At 47.2% G+C, this 24,968-nt stretch overlaps 1 protein-coding gene across 1 annotated transcript in view; it reads right to left on the bottom strand.

Annotated features, from left to right (window-relative positions):
* LOC145411679 (jumonji domain-containing protein 1C-like) overlaps positions 1-24,968 on the bottom strand; it is a 202,951-nt gene that overhangs the window by 12,528 nt on the left and 165,455 nt on the right. Inside the window, exon 3 of the mRNA XM_080281685.1 lies at positions 17,945-18,061. Within this exon, the coding sequence (XP_080137811.1) occupies positions 17,945-18,061 (117 nt within the window). The remainder of the gene's footprint in view (positions 1-17,944; positions 18,062-24,968) is intronic.

Genomic DNA, 24,968 nt, shown 5'->3' with positions numbered 1-24,968 from the left:
ACACACACACACACCATCACTACCGCCGCCCACCACCGCACTCAATCTAGCAGTGCGTCTTTAAGATCCAGTGGAGGGAGGGGGGGGGATGAGGGGAATTGTTGAGAAGCTTTTAAGACAGGGGGAGGGGGGTAGGGAGGAGGGGAGAGGGGTGTGAAGGCTTTAAAAGAGAAGGGGGTGGGGAGGACAGGGGAGGTATGATGGATGGAAGGATGGATGGTGGGTGAATGGGACGGGAAGGGAGGGGGGAAGAGATATTTTGAGAGAGAGAGAGAGAGAGAGAGAGAGAGAGAGAGTAAAGAGAGGGTCAGCTTTAAACACATTTGTGAGTATTGTGAAGAGAGGCAATTAGGCTTGAATGTGCCTTTGGGAGACCTACCAACATTCCTACCAACATTCCTACTAACACCTCCCTCTAAAATTACTACCACGATTGAATTTCTTACCAAACAACGTCCCTACCAAAATCTCTCTCAAACAATATTCCTACCAACCAACATTCCTTCCTACCTATAATACAGAGAGAGAGAGAGAGAGAGAGAGAGAGAGAGAGAGAGAGAGAGCGAGCAGAGAAAGAGAGAGAGAGAGAGCGAGCAGAGAGAGAGAGAGAGAGAGAGAGAGAGAGAGAGAGAGAGAGAGAGAGAGAGAGCAGGAACCAGGAAAGCTACTCCGCATCTCCATATCTCTCCATCAGATCAAGCATCTTTCTCTCTCTCTCTCTCTCTCTTGTTTTACTACATTCCTTCACACCTCCTCCCTTCCCTCCTCCTCCACCTATTCCCTTCCTTTTCCCTCTTCTCTCTCTCTCTCTCTCTCATGCCTTTGATGTGAGGTAACTTTGATCAGGCTAAGGAAAACCTCGTGAGAACTACATCAGACCATCAGCATCTTCAAGGACGTCTGAGGAGAGAGAGAGAGAGAAAGAGAGAGAGAGAGAGAGAGAGAACGGAGGGAAGAAGGGAGGGAAGGAAGGAAGGAAGGAAGGCAGCAAATCCGGTGAGAAATAGTCTATCAGCATCTCAAGGTTGGCTCTTCATCTCATCAGGGGAAGCAAGGACGGAGAAATGAAGGACGGAGGGAAGGAGGGTGTGTGAAAGGGGTAGAGAAAAATGAAAGGAGGTGGGGAAAGGGAAAATGAAGAAGGGAGGGGAAATGGAGCGGGGAGGGAAAGGAGGGAGGGGAGTGAAAAGGAAAGAGGGATGGAAGTAGGAAAAGAGGAGAATGAAGGTGGGAGGAGAGGCTGGAAATATATGAGAGACGGGAGGAGGGAATCAAGGGGAGAGGGAAGATGGAGGAATATGAGTGGGAGGGGAAGCAGGATGGGAGGAGGGAAATGAAACGATAAAATGAGGGAAATGGAAGAGTGGGGAGGGAAGGCATGAGGAATGGAAGGAGGGAAAATGATGAAGGAAGAGGAGGAAAAAAAAAGAAAAGAAGGAACAAAGAAAGGAGGAAAAGAAGAGAGAAAGAAGGAAGAAAGAAGAAAGATGAGAGCTGGAGTGAGTGAGTGAGTGAATCTGTATGAAAGGCAGGACTAATGGAGTAATGGAATTCAGGAAGGATGGCTCACTGGGGGAATATCTGAATGCGTAATAAGTAAATGGCTGAATTGAGGACTGAATGGGTGATTGGAGGGAATGAGCCAATAGATGAAAAGGCAAATGAGTGAATGCATGGGTAGATGGGTGAATGAATGACTGAATGAATGGATAGATGGATTAATGGGTGAATGAGTGAATAAATGAATGAAGGAATGGGTAAAAAAAAATTGAATGGGTGAATGTTTTGAGGGATGGGGGTGGTTCCTGACATGGAACTGGGACTAAATGAAAATAAAATCAAGATGAAACAGAAAAAATACCTCCCCCCCCCAAAAAAAAAAGGAACTTTTTCTCTTATATCCAAAAATACATTTACCATAAAATGTAATATAAAATACATGAATAAAATCAATACATAAATAAAATATACAGTTCCATTAATTATCTTCCAAACTCAAAATCACGAGTTTATTTCTCGTCTGTAAAGTACGAGCACCTATTCTCATATCGCAAACCGATAATTTTGGCACTGAAAAACATTTTTAAAACTGTGACTAAAAAATCCACGAATACGAATGTTCTCCTTTAATATAGAAGTAGGAACGTACCATGTTCCTCACGCTCACGCACTGATGGGGTAAAGGTAAATTAAAACTTCACTCAGACCTGTAAACATTTTAAAGCCACTAATCAGGCAAGTGTGTGGCTGAGTTTCACAAGTGTACAGTGATTCCGCGTAAAGTTATATCAAAGTTTGTGTGTAAACAGGCTGGTCCATAAATAACACGCCCCTTCCACCCCCCAGGCAGGTCTCGTGTGTTGCGGGGACGGCTGTCAGCGGTATCAAAGCCTGGCCTGCATTTGTATGGCTTCTACTCCCACTGCCACACCCACGCCCACACCAGCCGTCCCCGAAACACAAGAGGTAAACAGTCTACCCCTCATCATTTATTCATTTTCCACTCCCACTGTCACACTCACCCCCGCACCAGCAGACACAGCCGTCCTCGTAAAACACAACCTATACATGAGGTGTTGCTAATGCACTGCTATTTTCTTACCAACTTGTACATTATCTTCCACTTTTATACCTCAACGATGATGACCTAATGGGTGTGTGTGTGTGTGTGTGTGTGTGTGTGTGTGTGTGTGTGTGTGTGTGTGTGTGTGTGAGAGAGAGAGAGAGAGAGAGAGAGAAACTAAATGAAGCTGGCAGGGGTGTTTGCCGGGAACGAGTAAATATTGACAGCAGGCAGACTAACAGCACTGCCTCACCCCTACCTTCCTCACCCTTGCCTGCTTTCCTTCGACCTATCCCCTGCCTACCTCTGCCTCACCTCTTCACTCTGCCTCATTCCTGTCGTCCTTATCCCTGCTACCTCACCTAACCCTTTCTCACCCCGCTCCAACCTATTCCCTGCCTACCCGTGCCTCACCTCCCTCATTCTGCCTCATTCCTGCCTTCCATACCCACGCTATCCCACCTCTCCCTTTCTCATCCTACCTCACCCTTGCTCCAGCCTACTTCCAAACTTGCTCCCCCTTCCTTACCCCTCTGCCTCTCCCCTCCCTGCCTCACCCCCCATCATCTTGCCATCATCGCCTACCATCTGTGCCTCTTCCTGCCTCACCTTTCCTCCCCCCTCGCCTCACTTTCCCTTCACGTCACCCTGCCTCACCCCTGCCTCACCCCGCTGACACCTGCCTCACCCCACTCTGGCCTCCCCCACCTCTTACTGACCTATCTTACACTGCCTCATCCTCTGCTTCTTCCTGCCTCACCGTTTTCTCATACTGACTCATCTCTGCCTCACCCCTACTTCATCCTGCCTTACCCCACTTCACCCTGCCATCCACTAGCTACCTCACAGTTCCTCACTCTTTCAAACCCCGCCCTCATCTTACCTCACTCCACCTCACCTTCCTTCATTCTGCCTTACATTTCCTCATCCTGCCTCACCCTCGCTCTACCTACCTACCTACCTATCTGCCTCGGTTCCTATCTACCTACATATCTCATCAAGGTCTGCCTCACTCCTGCGTCTCTCCCTCTTTAACTTCCTAACTTAGCACCTCTCTCTCTCTCTCTCTCTCTCCCTCCAGGTTGTTCAGTGCTTCGATTTTAATATCTTTAAGTCCGGTTTGAGAGAGAGAGAGAGAGAGAGAGAGAGAGAGAGAGAGAGAGAGAGAGAGAGAGAGACACACACACACACACACACACACACACACACACACACACACACACACACACACACACATAGCAGAAGGAAGAAAAGAAGAAGAATAAGAGGTGGAGAGGGAAGGGGAGGGAGAGGGAGAGAAGGGGAAGGGAAGAGGAAAGGGAGGGGGAGGGGACATGCCACTATCCTGTTTAGGGAGGGGAAAAATGTTGTTGAACCGGTCTGAGGGAGGGGGAGGGGGGAGAACGAGGGAGGGGGAGGAGGGGGAAGAGGAGGAGGGGAGAGGATATAATGATGGGTGAGGAAGGAGAAGGGGAAGCGAGAGAGAGAGAGAGAGAGAGAGAGAGAGAGAGAGAGAGAATGAATGGGCAGTCTGTCTCCTGCCAGATGACCACACACACACACACACACACACACACACACACACACACACACACGAACCTACATACACACCTAAATAAACAAATACATCTATATTATAAACACACACACACACACACACAAACATGTACACATTATAGGTACAAACACGTACACACACACATTTGCATGTAAGCATTTTCATATACATCTAGTGAAAAAAACACACATACACACACAGACGTGCACACAACAGTACACACACCTACATGCCCAAATACACGCACACACACACACACACACCCGCATCTGAATACCTACATCCGCATTCAACACACACACACACACACACACACACACACACACACAATTCCCTTCTTTTCTTCTTTCTGTTTACCTCTCTTACTCCCTCCTTTCCTCTCTCCCTCCCTTCTCTTTACTCCCTTTCTCCTGTCTTCCTCTATCTCACCCCTTCCCTTCTCCTCCCTCCCTCTCATAACCAGCTCCTTCCCTCCCTCCCTCTACTCTTTCCCCCCCCCTCCTCTTTTCCTCCTACTCTCCCTTCTCCCCGTCTCTCTCTCTCTCTCTCTTTGCACCCCAGACCTCCCCCTCCCCCACCCCCACACTGAGAGGCTTCACAACACCCCCATCAACGACTCTTTGTATTAGGTGTCCCCCCCTTCTCTCTCACTCTCTCTCTCTCTCTCTCTCCTCCCCTGCCCCCTTACTCCTTTGGCATCTAATAAGGATATTGAATTTTCTCTTCCCCCTTCCCCTTCTCTTTCTCTCCTTCTAGACCCAACTCTACCTTCCCTCCACCTCTGTCTGTCTGTTCGTCCATCTCTTCCCCCCCCCCACTCTCTCTCTCTCTCTCTCACTGGAAGTAAACAAGGTAAATAAAGCAACACTTGAAAGCGAGACAGGAGGAGAAGGGGAGGAGGAGGAGTGTGAAGAACGGGAAGAGGATGGAGGAAGAGGAGGAGGAAGAGGCGGAATAAGAAAGAGGAGGGGAAATAAGAGGAAGAGGAGGAAAACAGGAGGAAGAAGAGGAAAAGGAAAATATGCAGAGCGTCCTAACCTAGTACAATGACCCTCAGTTCTCTAACCTTGACCAACCTCATACCTCATACCCTTACCTTGACCAACATCATATCCTATTACCTTATATTTCATACCCATATATCAAATCATATAGCCTTACACTTTGCACGTTTTTAATCATGACCAACCTCATACCCTTATACTTCATACCTTTATATGTCCTGTTTCATACTCATACCTAATACGTCACTAACCTTCGCCTCATATCCTATAACTCCATACCCTTATACTTTGTACTGTGTTCTCAAGCCCTCATATCTTTATACCTTCACTGTGCTCTCACTCACCTATACTTGACTACTTTCGTGCAGTCACACCTCACACTTTGCATCCTCATACCTTATAACTAACACCTCACACCTCGCACCCTGACACCTTCCTTTCTTCCCTTCTTCTTCCTCCTTTCTTTCAACCATTCCTTCTTCCCTCCCTCCTTTCCTTCCTCACCCTTTCCCCTATACCCTGTAATTACTGTGTGTGTGTGTGTGTGTGTGTGTGTGTGTGTGTGTGTGTGTGTGTGTGTGTGTGTGTGTGTACTGCATTCCTATGTGCGTCGGTGACCGTGTGGGAGGATATAAGTGGGAGGATGCTGAGTCTGCATGTGTGTGTGTGTGTTTGTGTGTGTGTGTGTGTGTGTGTGTGTGTGTGTGTGTGTGTGTGTGTGTGTGTGTGTAAATAATGTGCGTGTATGGAGAGTAAATAAAGTGTATGTGCATGGAGTGAATATATAGTTATGTAGCACTGTGTATATATGTGTGTGCGTGTAACCTCGTGTACGTATGTGTACAGAATGCTCCATGTGAGACAATATCCTAGTCTACCTGCCTCACCTTATTTCCCTGCTGCCTCACCCTACCTCACTCTGCCTTTCTCTACCTCAGCCTTCCTCCCTCTTGCATCACCCTTGCTTGTTTGCCTCACCCTTCCTCCCTCCTGCCTCACCTTGCTTTCCTCTTCCTCATCTTGCCTCTATCCTGGCTTACCCTGCCTCCCTCCTGCCTTACATTGCTAGCTTACCTCACCACGTTCTGCCTGCCTCCATCTCTTATATTTTTTTTCCCTGCCTCTCCCCTGCCCCTCCCTCACAGCCTCTTTGCTTTACCTGTCTCTGCCTCACTCTTCCTCTTATATCTGCCTCCCACATGCCTGCCTCATGTTGCCACCTACACACCCGGCTCTTAAAATTCACCTCCACCTGCCTCTCCCTGCCACCCACGTATCTGCTTAAACTCTTACACTTGCCTCACCCTCCTCATGCACACCTGCCTAACCCTGCCTCACCCTATGCACCACATGTTTTCTTCTCCCGCCACCCTCACCCTGCCTCCCACACCTGCCTCACCGTCGTCTAGGCAGGTGACACTTGAGCGGTTTTCTCTGTGCATGGTGAGGCAGGGTGGCGGAGAGGGTGTAACTTGACCTGCCTCTCCCCCCCTTCACCTCTGCACCTCCCTGTCTTCACCCCTCATCTCCCTCCCTCCTCTCTCTCTCTCTCTCTCTCTCCAACAAAAACCCCTGCCCTCATCTCCCTCCTCCTCCTCCCCCTCTCCCTCTCCTCTTCTCAAGTACGTAATAGGGGCAAGGACACACACACACACACACACACACACACACACACACACATTTTTCACACTCCCACAGGCACACACAAACACACACACACACAGACATTTTTCACACTCCCATAGGCACACGCACACAAACAATCCAATCTCTCTCTCTCTCTCTTATCCTGCTGGTCTCTGATACCAACTGTAACAAGTGTCATGTACCATCTTTGTGTGTGTGTGTGTGTGTGTGTGTGTGTGTGTGTGTGTGTGTGTGTGTGTGCATAAGCCAAATACATTACAGGAGTGTACGTGTGCAAAAATACATTATCCAAGCATATGTGTCTGTGTGCATGTCAGACTACGTGTACATGTGTGTGTGTGCTTGTGTGCGCATGTACGTCTGTGTCATGTATGTATTTGAATGTGTGTGTGTGTGTGTGTGTGTGTGTGTGTGTGTGTGTGTGTGTGTGTGTGTGCGCATTTATAAGTACTCGTATATATCAAACATGTATGAATGTATGTATGTATGTATGTATGCATGTATGTGTGTGTGCTGGTGTGTGTGAGTGTGTGCGTGTGTGTGTTTTTAATGTGCTGATGTCTTTTAGTATAGGAAAAATATATGTATGTATACGTGCGTCATCGTGTGTGCCTGTGTGTGTGTTTTTTTTTCTGCTGGCGAGCTTATGAGTGTGTTTGTGTGTGCGTGAGATGTTTATGTGTTTGTCTAAGTACATGAGTGAGAGCAAGCAGAGGGGAGGGGGCAGAAAGAACCAAGAGAGGGAAGGAGGTAAAGTGGGAGGGACTGTGAGAGGAGAGAGGAAGAAAGACAGAAGGAAGGTACGAGGAAAAGAGAAGGGAAGAGAGGAGTAGAAGAAAGAAAGAACTGAAGGGAAAGAGGGAAAGGAGAGAAAAATGGGAGGAATGGGGAGTGAGAGGGAGGGAAGGAGGAAAGATGAAAAGAGGAGAGAAAGAGAAGAGAGGAGAAGGGATTGGGAGAAGGAGAGAGGGGAGGAGGGATGGAGAGAGAGAGGAGAGAAAGGAAGGGAGGGAAGGAGAGAGAGAGATGTAACTGGATCCTTCAGTCACGTGTTTACTCTTACAGTGCTACCCCCTCCCCCTTCTCCCTTCCTCTCTCTCTCTCTCTCTCTCCCTCTCTCTCTACGTGTCCTGCCTTCCCCACTGCCCCTGTAGGTCTGTATGCTCTACCTGACCAACGAGCCTCACAAGGTAATCGACATGTAACACAAGATCCAACTGACAATGTAATCCTGGTTTTCTACAAGATAATCCTGATAATGTAATAATGCACGTGGCTAACAAAGGTATCTTAATGTAATCCTGATGCCTGACAATGACAACAATACAGCCCAAGATTTTAATGTAATTCTGGTGCTGTACAAAGTAATCCCGACACTGTAATCTTAGAGGCTGACAACGCAATCCAAGTAACTGACAATGTAATTCAAGTCACTGGAAATGTAATCCACGTTTTAAAAGAATCCTGACAATGTAATCCCAGTGACTATTAATGTAATCCTAGTGGCTGACAATGAACTCAAAACATACACAAGGAGAAAAAAATAAGTTCATGGGAAAAATAGGAACACTGTTAGAAAGTTGGAAAACACGTCGATGGAGGAAAGCAGGTCCATTAGGAAAACTGTTCCTTTGAAGCCAGATCCATGGGGTATATAACAGGTGGCCGGGATGCTGCCACGGGACTCCAACCTCGTCAAGTTAAGGTGAATGAAACAGAGTTGTGGACGACCTTGTGGCAGAACATGGTGTACCTCATAACCAACCTGTCAGAACACCAGTAACTGTGGCTCCATAACAAGTGACAATTGGGCCCAAAGATGATGCAGCACTTTCAACACCTGCAATTAGCCCTAGAATAACCTGAATTTTCCCACACGCCGGGCAATGACTCGTTGACTGAGCGGGGGATTCGTACACTGAACAGCGACTCAGCCCGAGGAGGCTCAGTAAACTAGGCAAGAAATCACTGAGGGAACATAAGGTCGCCCACGGAGCCATAAGCATAACCCACTTATGTTGATGGACGCTTAAACCGAGGCCTGGATGCCCAATATATATATCTGGAAGGGGATGACAGAAGTGACAAGAAAAAAATCGATGTCGAAAGCGGAAACGAAGTGGGAAATGGAGAGAGAAGTGTTACATCAAGGAATGAGAGAGAGAGAGAGAGAGAGAGAGAGAGAGAGAGAGAGAGAAATACGAGTATGTCAGGGTGGATGATGGATGTACCGGGATAATCCACCGGCCTTAGATGTGATCCTTATCTCTCTCTCTCTCTCTCAGGGTAAGGTACGAGAAAAGCATTAAGAGAGAGAGAGAAAGAGAGGGGGGAAGACTGGAGACGTCTGGAGTACAAAAGGGTGTGGCAGGGAGAGGCTGGAAGAGGCAGAGTGAGGTAGGGAGAGGCAGGGTGAGGAAAAAAAACTGGCAGGGTGTGTCGTAAAAAAAAAAAAATCGCAGGGGTGAGACAAGGTGAGTGAGGTAGAAAGAGGCTGAGACAGGGAGGAGGGTGAGGCAGGAGCATGGTTAGGCAAGAAAGGGTGAGGCGAAGAAAGAGGGTGAGGAAAGAATTATGGAAGAAAAGCATGATGAAACAAGAAGAGTCAGGCAGGAGAGAGAGAGAGAGAGAGAGAGAGAGAGAGAGAGAGAGAGAGAGAGACTGGGAGTGAGGGGCCTGAGGGAGGAAGACAGAAGGGGAGGGGATTGGGGTGGGGGAGGGAGTGACTGCAAACATAACACAGCCTCACCCCTCAACAAAGGACCCGTAAAAACTGAATGGGGAGAGGAGGAGGGAAAGAAAATGAAGGATGCTGGGGGAGCGGCAGAGGGGGAAGGGAGGGAGAGGAAAAGAAAAGGATACGAGGGGGAGGGATGGGGGAAAGATGGATGGAGGAAAAGGGAGGGGGAATAAAGGACAGGATGGGAAGGGGAAGGAGAGAAGAAAGATGCTGGGTGGAGTATGAGAAAGGATGGGATGGAAAAGAGGGAGAAAGGACAGACAGGGTTAAGGGGAAGAAAAAGGAGAAAGATACGGGAGGAGGGGAGGGGAGGGGAGGGGAGGGGAGGGGAGGGGAAGGATGGTACAATTAAGACTAGAAAAAAAAAAAAATGGTGAGAGAGAGAGAGAGAGACTGTGACTGCATCTCACTCACACACACACACACACACACACCTCATCCTTTGATCTTGTAAAACGACGAAATGCTCCGAGACATGCATATCTGTGTGTGTGTGTGTGTGTGTGTGTGTGTGTGTGTGTGTGTGTGTGTGTGTGTGTGTGTGTGTGTAGTATACGTATGTATGCATTACGTATATAAGTATGTAGGAAGTTCACACAGTACATATCCTTGTGGGTACACGTTTATGACTACATACAAATCTCTCTCTCTCTCTCTCTCTCATTCCGGGAAACAATAACGACCAAACACTCATTCGCAACAACAAAAACAATAACAACAGACTCATGTGATACGTGTGTGTGTGTGTGTGTGTGTGTGTGTGTGTGTGTGTAGCATAATACATATACATACGGTCACATACATAAAGGCAACATACATATATCTGTATGCATACCAGTACACACACACACACACACACACACACACACACACACACACACACACACACACACACACACACACAGAAAAAAAAAAGCATAATTATGGAATGAGGATAAGGTAGGGGAGGGGAGGGGAGGGGTTAAGGGAAGTGAGAAGACTGAGAACAACATTCTCACCTCAAAGAGATGCTGAGGGGAGAGGGAAGAGAGGGGAGGTAACGGGAGAAGACGAGAGGGGTGGGGGAGGTGAAGTATGGGGAACGGAGAGGAGGGGCGTGGGAGGGGGAAGTAAGAGAAGAGGAGGGGAGGGGAGGGGTGGGTCGAGGAAGAGGAAGGAGGGAGGGGAGGCTAGAGGAAGTGAGGGAAGGGGAAGGGGAGGCTATTGTCATTCGTTAACAATGCACCTGAGCTCTCTCTCTCTCATTCATTCATCTGCTGTTTCGTTTTTTTTTTCTTTAACTTCACCACACTCCTGTCCCACCACACACCTGTCCCACCACACACCTGTCCTACCACACACCTATCATAAATACTGACCTACCACTTATTGATTGAGTCAAGGTCGGTTTGGGACGCATATACACACGCACAGTCTCTCTCTCTCTCTCTCTCTCTCTCTCTCTCTCTCTCACACACACACATACACACACACACACGCACGGTCAATACAACACTCTACATCCACATACTCCGATCATCTCCCGACCTATGCAGCACAAGGGAGAGCTAATCCATGCTACCACTCTCCTCTGAAAGTCCTCCTATGAACCTAATGAGGACGACAATGGAAAAAAGAAAAAAGAAAAAAATCCACTTCAGTTTGGCTTGGAAGTGTAGGAATACGCGTAGCTCAAGTGTTCAGAACAGGTTTGGGCATCAGGGTGGAGCAGAGAAGGCCTGAAGGTTGAGTGAATGGAGGCGTAGCATTTTTTCCTTTCTGAACTTTCTGATGATTGTGTCTCTTGTTTTTGTGTTTCCCTGTTTCTAGGTTTAGTTTACCTCTATCTTATTTATTTATTTATTTATTTTTTTTTCAGCCAGGAGGATGGGAAAGAGAAGCGAGGAGGAGAAGGATGGGTGTAGTCATGATGATGGATAATAAGGGAGAACGATGATGATGAGTGATAATGATAAAGAGGAGGAGGAGGTGGAGAAGATCGAGGAAAGGAATAGTGATGAAAATGAGGAAGAGGAAGATAAGGAGAGGCACAGTAGTGATGATGGGAATGATATCTTGTCATGGGTTTATGCCGACAGTCTCATCTCCACTCCTCTCACTCTCGTACCCAAGTCCCTCACTTATAATTATGTTAATGTGGTTACCAAATCACCTTCATGCTACTAACCTCTGCGCTCGGAGTTATGGCGTTATGTTTCGTGTCAAGGCTTTCATGGCACAGGCGGAGATTACACACTTCACACATTAAAACAGTAATACACCTCTATGCAGTCCTCACTCACCCTTCATACTCAGACATCTGTTCAACATCAAGGTCTTCATAAAGAAATACTTTCACACACTCCTTTCACAGTCTCTACACTCGACCCTCTGTTTCGCTATCGAAGGCTTCACAGCACCCGAGAGCAGTAACACACACAGTAAAACACCTTCATACAATCCCCCTGCAGACTCCATAAACACACCTCCGTTTTACACAAGTCTATATCACCAACGGGCAGTAACACATTTCACACAGAACACACCTCCACGAACTCCTACAGCCTCTACTCTGTCCCCTGTTTCATATCAAGGCCTTTACAGCACAAGCGGGCCGTAACACACACTCTAACACTCAGTAACACACCTCCAAGCATTCCTTTTACAGACCTCATACCCAGACTCTGCTTTATATCAAGTACCAAGGAGTTCTGAGTATCAATGGACTCTTACATAACACAGGCGTCTTCTTTGCCATTCTAATCCCACATCCCTACTTCCTCTTAACACTTCCTATTTCTATTGCTATACTAAGATAATTACAAACGTATTCTTAAACTGTGAGGTAGGGCAGTGTGGTAGGTGTGATGGGACAGATGTATGGTACGACAGCTGCGTGGTGGGACAGTGTGGTAAATGTGGTGGAACAGTGTGGCAGATGTGGTGAGGCAGGTGTATGGCATGACAGGTGTGTGGTGGGACAGTGTGGTAGGTGTGGTGGGGTACGTGTATGTTAAGACAGGTGTGTGGCAGGACGCTGTGGTAGGACATATATGCAGACCCCCAGTTTCTTTGGGGTTATTCATGGACAAGGTAGGAGTATTACGTGTGCTTAGCATGCATGCCACGTTGCAGAGCTCATTCTGCAACCAGGTAGAGCCCAAACACGCACTACTAGCATTAAGGATTGCAGGAATGACATCATGATGATGATGATCGTGGTCGAGGAGTAGGAGGTGGTAATGAGATGATGATGATAAACAACCAGAGGATAATTATAGGCAACAAATACACACAATAATAACCAACAGACAAACACACAAACACGACAAACAAATAAACACCACCACCTTGCCCTACCCCACTGCCTCACATACCACCAATAAATCCAACATGCCCTGAGGGGGCGGGGGAGAGGGGGAGGGGGGAAGGGGAGGAGGAGGGGGAGGAAGGGCTCTAAATAGCTGTCATTACCCTCATCTTCTCCCCCTCCCCCTTTCCTCCCTCCCCCCACTCTTCCTTCCTCTCCCCTCCCCCTTATTCCTTTCCCTTCCCTCCCTCCCTTCCTGCCTTGTTATTAGAGTGGTGAAGAAGTGGTCTGTGTAATGGGAGGGAGGGAGGGAGGGAGGGAGCGAGAGAGGGAAGGAAGAAGGGAGGGAAGAAGATACGTGGAGAGATAATAGAAAACGTATCTCTGAGAGAGAGAGAGAGAGAGAGAGAGAGAGAGAGAGAGAGAGAGAGAGAGAGAGAGAGAATCAAGTGATACACAACTGATATAAGCCACACACATACACAACTCTACCACCACCACCACCACCACCACCACCACCACCAACAGTACCACTACCTTCCCTACCACGAATACCACCACTACCACCACAGCACACACTATCACCACAACCATAACCAGCACCATAAATACCATCAGTTCTACCATAAACAATAATTTACACAACCACAACCACCACCACCACCACCACAACTACAACCACTACCACAACGTCCACCACACAGCAACAAGCGTACATGAGTGGATGTGTGTGTGAATTAAGGGCAATGGAGGGGATATGCAGGATGGTGCTAGGGGTACACATACATGTACACCCACACCCACACACACGCCTATATACACGTACATGCACAGAAGTAGATACATACAGCACATACATTAACAATCACACACACATAATCTCTTCATACATACATATATACACACACATACATATATACACAAACTTACATACATGTGTATTTAAGTGCCATACACATACTTAAAATTGCACTTAATAAAACACACAGTTACAGACAGGTTCACACACAAACGCGGATCGCAGATACACACACACACACATACAAACACGCAATTCAGACATAGCAAAAACGGTGAACAAAAATATACACATGATTACTGTAAAACACACACACACACACACACACACACACACACACACACACACACACACACACACACACACACACAGGAAAGCGCCAACACCTAAAGGATTAATATTACCAGAGAGAGACAGACAGAGAGACAGAGAGAGAGAGAGAGAGAGAGAGAGAGAGAGAGATAAGTGGCTTTAAACACACTCTGCTACCCACATCCTCCATTATACATCTCTCTCTCTCTCTCTCTCTCTCTCTCTTTCTCTCTCTCTCTCTCTCCAGATCTAATGGCTTCTGTACCTCCTCTCTCTCCTGCTGTGTTTACGTGGTGAAGGCTTCCAGCGGTTACCATGACAACGGCGTCCTTCTCAGAACCCGTGGTCTTGTTGATATCGTCCCGTTGTCATGGTTACCCCCAGCCCTGCCTCACTCACGTCTGGATCTCTCTGTCTGTCTGTCTCAGTCTCTCTGCTTATTTGTCTGTCTTGCTGTGTTTCTCTCAACCCCTAGTCTTGGTTCACCGACGTCTTGGTCTCTTCTCTCTGTCTCTAGTAGTCTCCCTCTTTCCACCATGCCTGTCTATTTACACAGTCTGTCTGTCTGCCTGTTTGTTCAGCTGTCTATATGTCTTTCTGTCTGTACCCCCTATGTCTGTCTGTTTGTCTCTGTCCAATAACTGTTTGTCTATCTGTCTGTCTCCCCCTCCCCTTTTCTTTCTCATTTCCCCCTCCTTTTCCGCTTCTTTATCTTTCCCTACCCTTCTACCCCCACTACCTTCCCCTCCTTCACCCCATCCCACTCTTACCCTTCCTCTTTCCCTCCCTCCCCCCCTCTCCTAATTGCAGCAGTGTTGCATAAAGCCGGCCATTCAACACAACACAGACTTAATTAAACAGCTCTCTAATCAATGTTGCAAAGAGAGAGAGAGAGAGAGAGAGAGAGAGAGAGAGAGAGAGAGAGAGAGAGAGAGAGAGAGGCATTAACTCAGGCCTGCAGTCCACCGGGCTCACATTTCAGATACACCTGAGGCTACAACAACAACTGCAACAAAAACAAGAATAACAGCAACAAGAGCAAAATGATCCTTCTCAATTCCCTCTAACAACAACAACAACAACAACCTTCTCACTCCCCACTCCACAAATTGCAGTAATGTTGCATAAAGCCCGTCACTTCAGAAAATACTTAAACAATTCTCAAATCAAGGTACACACACACACACACAATGTAAATATTCACAAAAACTACAAACACTACCACCACAGTTTGCATAGTCACACTACACCTTCCAACCCCCCTCCCCCCCCAGCCTGACCTTGAAGCTGACCTACCGCGATAATTAAAAAAAAAAATAAATAAATAAATGGGCATATAATTGATGCAGGTAATTGCCTTCGCCTCTGATCGCTGGGTCATAAAAATCAGGCTTGGAGTGATTGATAAAACATTTCGCATCGCCATCATTAACGTTATTATTATTGTTATCATTATTATTATTATTATTATTATTATTATTATTATTATTATGGAAAACGTACATGTGACTTGTTACACACACACACACACACACACACACACACACACACACACACACACACACACACGTATGCCCACACGCCTCTTATGTAGGTAATGTAGCCTACACATGATCTCAAACACACACACACACACACACACACACACACACACACACACACACACACACATACAGATACACTCTCTGTCATTCAATCAAGGAATAAACATAAACAAGAAAAAGTAACTATAATAAACAAAACAAGATAAGCCAGCAAACAAACAAACAACTACAGTACAGGAATTCTCGCCACACCAACTTTGGAACAATCTTGAAAGTTTGACAAGTTCTGTGTGTGTGTGTGTGTGTGTGTGTGTGTGTGTGTGTGTGTGTGTGTGTGTGTGTGTGTGTGTGTGTGTGTGTGTGTGTGTGTGTGTGTGTGTGTGTGTGTGTGTGTGTGTGTGTGTGTGTGTGTGTGTGTGTGTGTGTGTGTGTGTGTGCGCTTCTATGTAGGTGTTTGTATGTGTGTGCCAGCGCTTCTCTGTGTGCGTGCGTATGTGTGTGTGGGAGTTTCAAGAGGTGGAGGGGTAGGGGGAGGGGTGACTGAGTTAACAATGGCTGTAACTTTGGCTGGAGGAAGTCTGAGTCACACGCACACGCATACATACACGCACATGATTTCCCACACACACACCTGGGGCGTACATGTGCAGGATCCCACACTCACGTTCCCACACACTCACGCACATACAAGCACAGACCTACACACATGCACACACACACAAACTTTTTCTCCATCTATATCCATCCCTCTCTCTCTCTCTCTCTCTCTCTCTCTCTCTCAAGGTCACAGGAATCCAGAATACAGACCATGACTAATGTGTGAGCTAACTCTACCAACACACGCCAGAGAGAAGGAGAGAGAGCGGGGGAAGGAGGAAGAAAGTTTGGAGAGGAGGGGTGGGAAACGAAGAGAGAGAAGCAGAAGGTAAAGAAGGGGAAGAGGAAGGGTGGGGACGGGGAAGAGGAAGGGAAGGGAAAGGAAAGGAGGGGAAAGGGAAGGGGAAGAAAAAAAAATGAACGAGTAAACTGATATAGACAGATGAAACAGAAGGAAGAGGTGAAGGAGGGAGAAGGGGAGGGGAAGGGGGAGGGTGATAGGGCGAGGAAGGAAGTGGGGTAAATGATGTGAAATAAGCGGGGGAAAGGGAGGGGGAGGGGGAGAGAGTAGGTAAGAGAGGGCGAAGGGGAGGGGGAGGGAGGAAAGTAGTAGTTGAGAATATAATGCTGAGAACACAGAAGTGGAACAGAAGGGAATGGAAGGAAGAAAGGCAAGGAGAGGGAAGAAGGATGAGGAAAGGGGCTGGGAAGGAGTGGGAAGCAGAAGGGGAAAAAAGAGGAAGGGAATGGGAAGGAGGAAGGAATGGAAAGAGAGGTAGGGAAGAAATGAAAGATAAAAATGGATATGAGAAGGGCAAGGCAATGGATGGGGGAGAAAAGAAACAGGGAGGGGGAAGCAAAGTGACACACACACACACACACACACACACACACACACATATATATATATATATATATATATATATATATATATATATATATATATATATATATATATATATATATATTGGAAGAAAGCTCTGCAATTTCCTGGTCAGAGCCTGCACGATATTGCTCTCAGATAACCCCTCCTCCCCCTCTCTCTTCCTCTCTTTCCCCCATCCCTCTCCCTCCCTCTTATGCTTCCTCCTCCCCACTTGCCTTTCACTTCCATCTCTCTCTCCCTCTCCCGTGATCTATCATGGCAAGATCACAAAACTTCTCTTTCAACATCAGTTTCCCAAACGCTAAGTGCGCTAAACCGACCCCTTAGTGCTTTCTTTAACACTGAACAGCTGCTAACTCTGAACAAGGGCCTTATTTGCGCATGCGTGTGTGTGTGTGTGTGTGTGTGTGTGTGTGTGTGTGTGTGTGTGTGTGTGTGTGTGTGTGTGTGTGTGTGTGTGTGTGTGTGTGTGTGTGTGTGTGTGTGTGTGTGTGTGTGTGTGTGTGTGTGTGTGTGTGTGTGTGTGGAGTTTATCATGTACAATATAGCACCTTTTAGTGCAGTAATACTGTATTTTCACTCTCGTCATCTCTCCCTCACTGACATCCCTCACTCGACACAACTTGGATCATCTTCAAGCTGCACATTCTCAATAAACACCTTTCCCAAATAATGGTGTACTTCTTCCTTTTCAACAGTTCACGGTACTAGGATATCACGATACAAGGTACTAGGATACATACCTGGTAGGGCGTGATCTGAAACTAGTCATACCGGTAATACAGATACAACAAACAAGCAAGTACCCCAACCACCCTAGTACACCAGCCACACCCATTACCACATAGCAACCCAGGTACAGGTAAAAAGGTAAGGCCTGATCTGGAAGTAGACATAATAATCGAAATGGCTTACACCAGGTATCCTAACTACCCTGGTACCCCAAACAACCCCATTCTCACCATAACAACACAGGTACTGATGACAAGGTACTAGGATACATACCTGGTAGGGCTTGATCTGTGAGTAGTCGTGATAGTCGAGGGTTCGGTCCACCAGGTACTCCACGGGCCGGTACTTGTGTTCGGATATACCTGCCTGGTCCACCAACGGTACGTACACCTGTGGGAAGTTTGAGTACATATAAGAGTACTGTAGTCTGAAGTACAATTTTTTAATTTCTGGATTCCACACACACGGACTTACGGTGGTGGTGGTGATTCCTATTTTTAGTGGGGAATTGTATGATGCTGATAATGGTGATGATGGTGATGAAGATGAAACCTGCTAGTACACCCAATGTTGCTGTGTAATTCTGACGTAAACCTGTCTACGAACACCTACATCTCATCATACCTGAGTACACCTGTTTGCACACCTGTCAGGGAAGTACATCTGTTACAGGGGAGGGGAGGGTGGAGGGGGAATGGGGGAAAGGGAGAAATGGGGTGAAGGGAAGGAGGAGAGAGTGAAAAATATAACAGCATCTCTCTCTCTCTCTCTCTCTCTCTCTCTCGTCTGGTGGTAGCAACAATCAAGGTTACATACGCCCTCGTCCTGAAGAGGTTAAGGTGGGATCAGGAATAGCCTAGGGGTAAATTAGTGAACTTTCCCCTGAGGCATGAGAGAGATTATGAGGTCAATGAGTAAGGTCAAAGGTGAGGCTGATTCTGGCTCGTTCTCGCTCTCTCTCTCTCTCTCTCCCACACACACACACACACACACATACAATTCATATCAGTCGGTCCCCTCTCAAAATACTTCTAACCATACAGTTCACTTCCCCCTACCCTCTTTCTCTCTCACCACACTTGCGCATAAACAAACAGATCCTTTGTACAAAATGATCAGCAGGTGTGTGCGTGTGTGTGCAGATGTTTCCAACCCATAAAAACACCTGATTTACCCGTATAAACATTAGTTATTACTCCCTTTTTTATCAGTTTTGTTATTTACACACATTTATTGTAATGATGACGATGATGATGATTAGAATTATTATTATTATTATTTTCATCGTCATCCCTACTTTCACCAACAACAGGGTGGGCATTTACTTGCGAACTAATATTTAAATTTACTCAATCGTTTTAATTCCTTATCTGATTATCCATATTCAAAACGAGTTCAGGTGTTCAGAAAGTGTTCAAAAATGTTCAAATGTTCGAAGTATGAGTGTGGGGGCTGTTCAAGGACACACACACACACAAAACCTCCCTGACTGGAAACCTGACAGGAAATTCTGCTACCTTAGTCACGTAATGGGGTCGGGGAGGAAGGGAGGGGGAAGAGGAAGGAGAGGGAAGGAGGTAGGAGGGGAGGGAAGGGGGAACGAGATGGATTTGAATTTAGACTTTAGACACTTTATTGAGACAAACTGTTATACATGAACCTATATATCTATATATATTACATTATCACCTCAAAAGGCTGAGGACGCTGAATTACTCTTTACAATACTCTGAGATATTTTGTTCAGTTACTCGCACATTACAGTACAGCAATGTCTACTTAAATATGCATTTGATGTTTTTACGAGTCTGTATACTTCCTATTTTATCGTCCTTAAACATCCAAATGACTTGTTCGGTCAGTGACTACTGCCGGGTTTCCAAACTGCGCTAATTTTGCGCAGTGAAATCTAGTGCATACGGAATCTGTCCACTCACTTCTATATTTTCCATGTGTACAGTGGGTACTCAGAGCAACATTAGTGTGACACAGTTTCACTACTGGAATGTTACTGCTCCGTTCTCTGTTTTTCCTCTTGACCTTGTTTTGTTCTTATTATATTTTTAATCTGTTTCAAGGTTCGCTGCCTTACTACAGTAGCCTACACCTGCGCCATCTTTGTCCGCTTGTTCATCAGCACTTTCGTTACAAAAAAAAGGTGGGTGGAAGTGGAGTGGGGCGGGAGGGGGAAGAGGGGAGGTGTGTACAGTAGAGAGGAGTGGAAGTACGAGAAAAGACTGGGAGAGGAAGGGAAGGGAAGGCGGAAGTGGAAGTAGCAGAAGGAGTGGGAGGGATGGGAACGAAGGGAGGAGAAATGAGGGGGGGAAGGGGATGGGGAAGAGGAAGGACAGGGATTAGTATAAGCGACTGGGCAGGGAGGAGGAGGAGGAGGAGGAGGAGAAGGAGGAGGAGAAGGAGGAGGAGGAGGAGGAGGAGGAGGAGGAGGCAGGGGAACGATTCAGAACAGAAAGGAGAGAAATGAAAGCCGGAAAGATGAAAGAAGACTAAGAAACTTAAAACGAAACAAAAATATAAAACTAACAAAACAAGTGAAACAGGAGATAAAGAAAACGAAAGAAATAAGACAAAGAAAACGACGACTCAAGAGCATAAAAAAAAAAAAGTTAGGACGGAAAAAAAAAAAAAAAAAGGAAACGAGTAATGGAGAGAATGAGTTCCAGATTTTTTTTTCTCTCTCTTTCTCCCTCCCTTCCCTTTTTTCTTGCAACTATCCTCCTCTCTTCTTCTCCATCTCTCTCTCATTACTTCCTCACTCCTCTCCTCCCAAATCTACCTCTTTCCTCCCTACCCCCTTCCTCCTTTCGTTCGACCCATCTCTACTTTCCTCCTTTCCCTCCCTTCCCTTCTTACTCTCTAATCTCTCTTTCTTTATATCTTACCTACCCTTTCCTTCCTTCCCTCCACTCCCATCTACCCCTTCCTTCCCTCCCTCCACTCCTACCTCTTCCTTCCTTCCTTCCTCCCTTCCTCTATCTCTTTATTCCTCCCCTTCCTTACTCCCTCCTCCTGTCTTTCATTCCTTCCCTTCCTTCTCCCCCTCCATCCATCTCTCCGTATCTCCTCCCTGTTAATGAGAAGTGGAGGAAAGTGTCTCCGGAGGAATCACAAGAGGGAGGAAAGTTTCGGGAGGGAGGAAACTTGCTGTCGAGGTCATGGTCAAGGAAGCGGGAGTTGAGGGAGAAGAGAGGAAGGTGAGAGGGGGAGGAAGGACAGATGAGACGGAGAGAAAGGAGAGATGAGAGGGAGAGGAAGGATAGGCGAGAGAGAGAGAGAGAGAGAGAGAGAGAGAGAGAGAGAGAGAGAGAGAGAGAGAGAGAGAGAGAGAGAGAGGAGGACAGGTGAGAGGGAGTGGGAGGATAGGTGAGAGGGAGAGGAGGGAGAGATGAAGGGAGAGTAAGAGGGAGGAGAGGTGAGAGAAAGAGGGAAAGAGAGGAAAGGTGAGAAAAAGAGGGAGAGGGAGGAGAGGTGAGAGGTGAAAAGGGAAGAAGATGGAAACGGGGAAGTAAACTACGAAGGTGAAAAAAGAAAAAACAAACGGGAGGGTGGAGTGAGTGACATGGGTGGAGGGAGTGAAATGGGTGGAGGGAGTGAAATGGGTGGAGGGAGTGAAATGGGTGGAGGGAATGAATGGAGATGGTAAGAATGAAAGAGGGAGGGCAAACAGATGGACAAAGAGGGAAGAATGGTGTGTGTGTGTGTGTGTGTGTGTGTGTGTGTGTGTGTGTGTGTGTGTGTGTGTGTGTGTGTGTGTGTGTGTGTGTGAGAGAGAGAGAGAGAGAGAGAGAGAGAGAGAGAGAGAGAGAGAGAGAGAGAGAGAGAGAGAGAATATATACACACCTCACATACTCCCACATCCCTCAAAACACCTGTGATGACTTCCGGACAGGTGTTATGAAGCCACGTCTCATAGGGGGTACGATCAATCCCTCTCTCTCTCTCTCTGGCGCATATCCTTACCTCCAAGGCAAATTTTGTCTAAACAATGAGAGAGAGAGAGAGAGAGAGAGAGAGAGAGAAAGAGAGAGAGAAAGACAGAGAGAGAGAGAGAGAGAGAGATCAGAAGGGAGGGTGAGGGAAGATAAAAGGTGAGGGAGAGGGGAGAAGGGTAAGGGCAGATAAAGGTGGGGGTAGAAAAGAGCGAGGGGAGGTAAAGGGGAAGATGAATGACGAGATGAGTGATGCGATGGTGGGGGAATCAGGGAGGAAAGAATGTGTAAAGGGATGGTGGGGAGGACATGGGAGGGGAGGGGAGGACATGGGAGGGGAGGGGAGGGGAGTGAGGAGAAAAGTGAGGGGAAACAGTGACCCCGGGCGGGCGGTGAACCCTCTCCACACAGCCCACGCATCTCTCATCTCCCCTCCCCTCCCTTCCCCTACCCGTCCCCCTCTCCCTCCCCTCCCCACAGCGAGGGGAAACATCAGCAAGGGCGTACACAACAACACACAAGGGGAATAACAGGGCAAACAGGAAACGTGGCCGGAGCAGCGATAAAACGAAAATGGAAAGAGAAAAATGAGAAAGCGAAAGATGGATTGAATAACGAGGGAAACAGACAGGAGATATGAAAGACAAAAATGGAAATTAACAGAAAACGATGAATATGAAAAACAAGATCATTCATAAGAGGGTAAAACAAAGAAAATATAACAGGGGAAGGAAAGGAAATAAAAACACAATTATGGAGAAGAAAAGTATATTAAAAACTAAAGACAAAACAAAGGAACACAATATATCAATAAACAAGAGAATAAGAAACTACCAGCTGTGGCTCTGGCTTGACCTTGGCTTGCGACCTTTGACCTCTGACTTGACCTTGACTTACGATCTAACCTTTTATCTGACCTGACTTTCAATCTAACTTTTAACCTGTCTTGTAACTCTGACCTAAGATCTACATGAATATGGCGCGTGACCCTGACCTGTGACCTGACCTCCAACTCTGGCCTTTATTCGTAACCTATGATCTAACCTTTGACCTGAGATGACCTGTGACCTTGACCTGGGAGCCAATCTCTGACCTGACCTGCATCTCTAACCTGCTGTCTTGCTCTGTGACCCTGCTCTCTGCCTGCATCATCATCATTACCACCACCACCACTATCATCATCATCACCACCAACACCATCATTACTATCATCATAACCATTTGCACCACCAAACCTGCAACCCTCTCCTAATGGCCTGTCACTTGACCTGTAATCTTGTCCAGTGACCCCAGTCGATTTCTCAAAAAAAAGAAAAAAAGAAAAAAAAAAGAAAACAAAAACTAATCATGGCCATCTTTAGGCAATACGTCTTCTTCAACTGTTTTATTATTTACACTTATAATTTTTTCAGGGGACGGACGGTGTGTGTGTGTGTGTGTGTGTGTGTGTGTGTGTGTGTGTGTGTGTGTGTGTGTGTGTGTGTGTGTGTGTGTGTGTGTGTGTGTGTGTGTGTGTGTGTGTGTGTGTGTGAGAGAGAGAGAAAGAGAGAGAGAAACTCTCTCTCTCTCTTTCTTACACACACACACATACACGCACGCACATGGGCCAACTCCCTTCAAGAGTTAAATGAACGTACCTCAGCCGGGAGTCCAATCACTTTAATAGTCTGCTTGGGATTGAAGGAGGGAGTGGGGGAGGCGGAGAGGGAGGGAGGGGAGGGAGAGGGAAGGGGGAAGGGAGGGAGGATGAGGGGGAGGGAGGGGAGTTGATTTTTGAGTGAGAGAAGGGTGGGAGATGAGGCTGGAAAGAGAAGTAAAGGGGGGAGGGATGGAGAAGAGACAGATGGGGATGGAGGAAAGAGAGGATGAAGGGATGAGGGGTTGGGAGGGGGCTGGGTGAGGGGAGACAGGGTGTTCCTCGGATGAAGCCAGGACAGGGTGGGTAAGGTGAAAGCTGGGACAAGGTTTACGACATGGCAGAGCAGCAAGGGGTGGGGCAGGGTGGGGAGAGGCAGGGTGAGGTGTGGCAGAGTGTAGTGAGGAGGCTGAGATGAGGAAGGATGAGGTGAGGCAGGGTGAGATGAGACAGGGTGAGGTGAGGCAAGATGGGGTGAGGCAGGGTGAGATGAGACAGGGTGAGGTGAGGCAAGATGGGGTGAGGCAGGGTGAGGTAAACACAAGTACAGGAAACCACATTTTTATAACTTTCCTGTATAAACGCAGTGTATGATATCCCCTTTACTTATACAGCTACCGGTACCAAGCACTTCACAATGACATCAATCAACAATAAAGTCACACACACACACACACACACACACACACACACACACACACACACACACACACACACACACACACACACACACACACACAAACGGAACATGCGATAATGGTTAACTGTTAAGGATACTCGTTTTTCTTGTAAAGTGGTTAAGATCCTTTATACATAAACCCAGGAAGCAGAAGAGAATCAAGGAGTCTTCTTTTTTTTGCTACATATACTTATCTATCTATCCATCTATCTATTTATCCATCCATCCATCCATTCATCTACCTCTATCTATATATCCATCTTCTTGACGTCTGCACATACCCAGCAGCTATCTAGTGTGGGACAACCTGCCTACTGCACTTGTCGTCTTTCCTATGTTCTTATAATAGGTACATGGTTACGTAGAGTGGGGATAGGAGGAGTAAGGGGTCGAGGCAGGGTGGAGGCAGGCAGACTGAGGCAGGGTTGGGGCAAGGTGGGGCGGCGGAGGGTAGGGTGAGACAAGTGGGTTGAGGAAAGCAGAGTTTGAAAGCTAGGCTGACAGGATGATGCAGATAAGGTGGTGATAGGCAGACGTACAGGCAGCAAGTGAGAGACAGGGTGAGACAGGCAAAGTAAGGAAGGCAGGATGAGGCAGGACACAGATTCAGGCAGCAAGAGAGAGGCAGAGTGAGGCAGGATACAGATACAGACAGCAAGAGAGAGGGAGAGTGAGGCAGGATACAGATACAGACAGCAAGAGAGAGGCAGGGTGAGGAAGGACACAGATGCAGGCAGCAGGAGGGAGGCAGGGTGAGCAAGGACACAGTCTATGCAGGCAGCAGGAGGGAGGCAGGGTGAGGAAGGACACAGATGCAGGCAGCAAGAGGGAGGCAGGGTGAGGAAGGAGGACACAGTCTATGCAGGCAGCAGGAGGGAGGCAGGGTGTGGAAGGACATACATGCAGGCAGCAGGAGAGGAGAATCAATAGAGAGGAGCGGGATAGGGTCGCTGGCCTCACACTACGCAGGCAGGCATGCAGGAGAGGAGGTAGGTGTGTAGTTAGGCAGAAAGGCAGGGAGGTATCTAAGTAGGC

This window comes from Coenobita brevimanus, chromosome 90 (genome assembly GCF_032717465.1).
Source record: "Coenobita brevimanus isolate Jiangsu-jjx chromosome 90, ASM3271746v2, whole genome shotgun sequence".
In the NCBI taxonomy this organism is placed as follows: Eukaryota; Metazoa; Arthropoda; class Malacostraca; order Decapoda; family Coenobitidae; genus Coenobita; species Coenobita brevimanus.
Note: the sequence above shows the minus strand (reverse complement) of the source record. Positions and strands in the feature narration are given on the sequence as shown.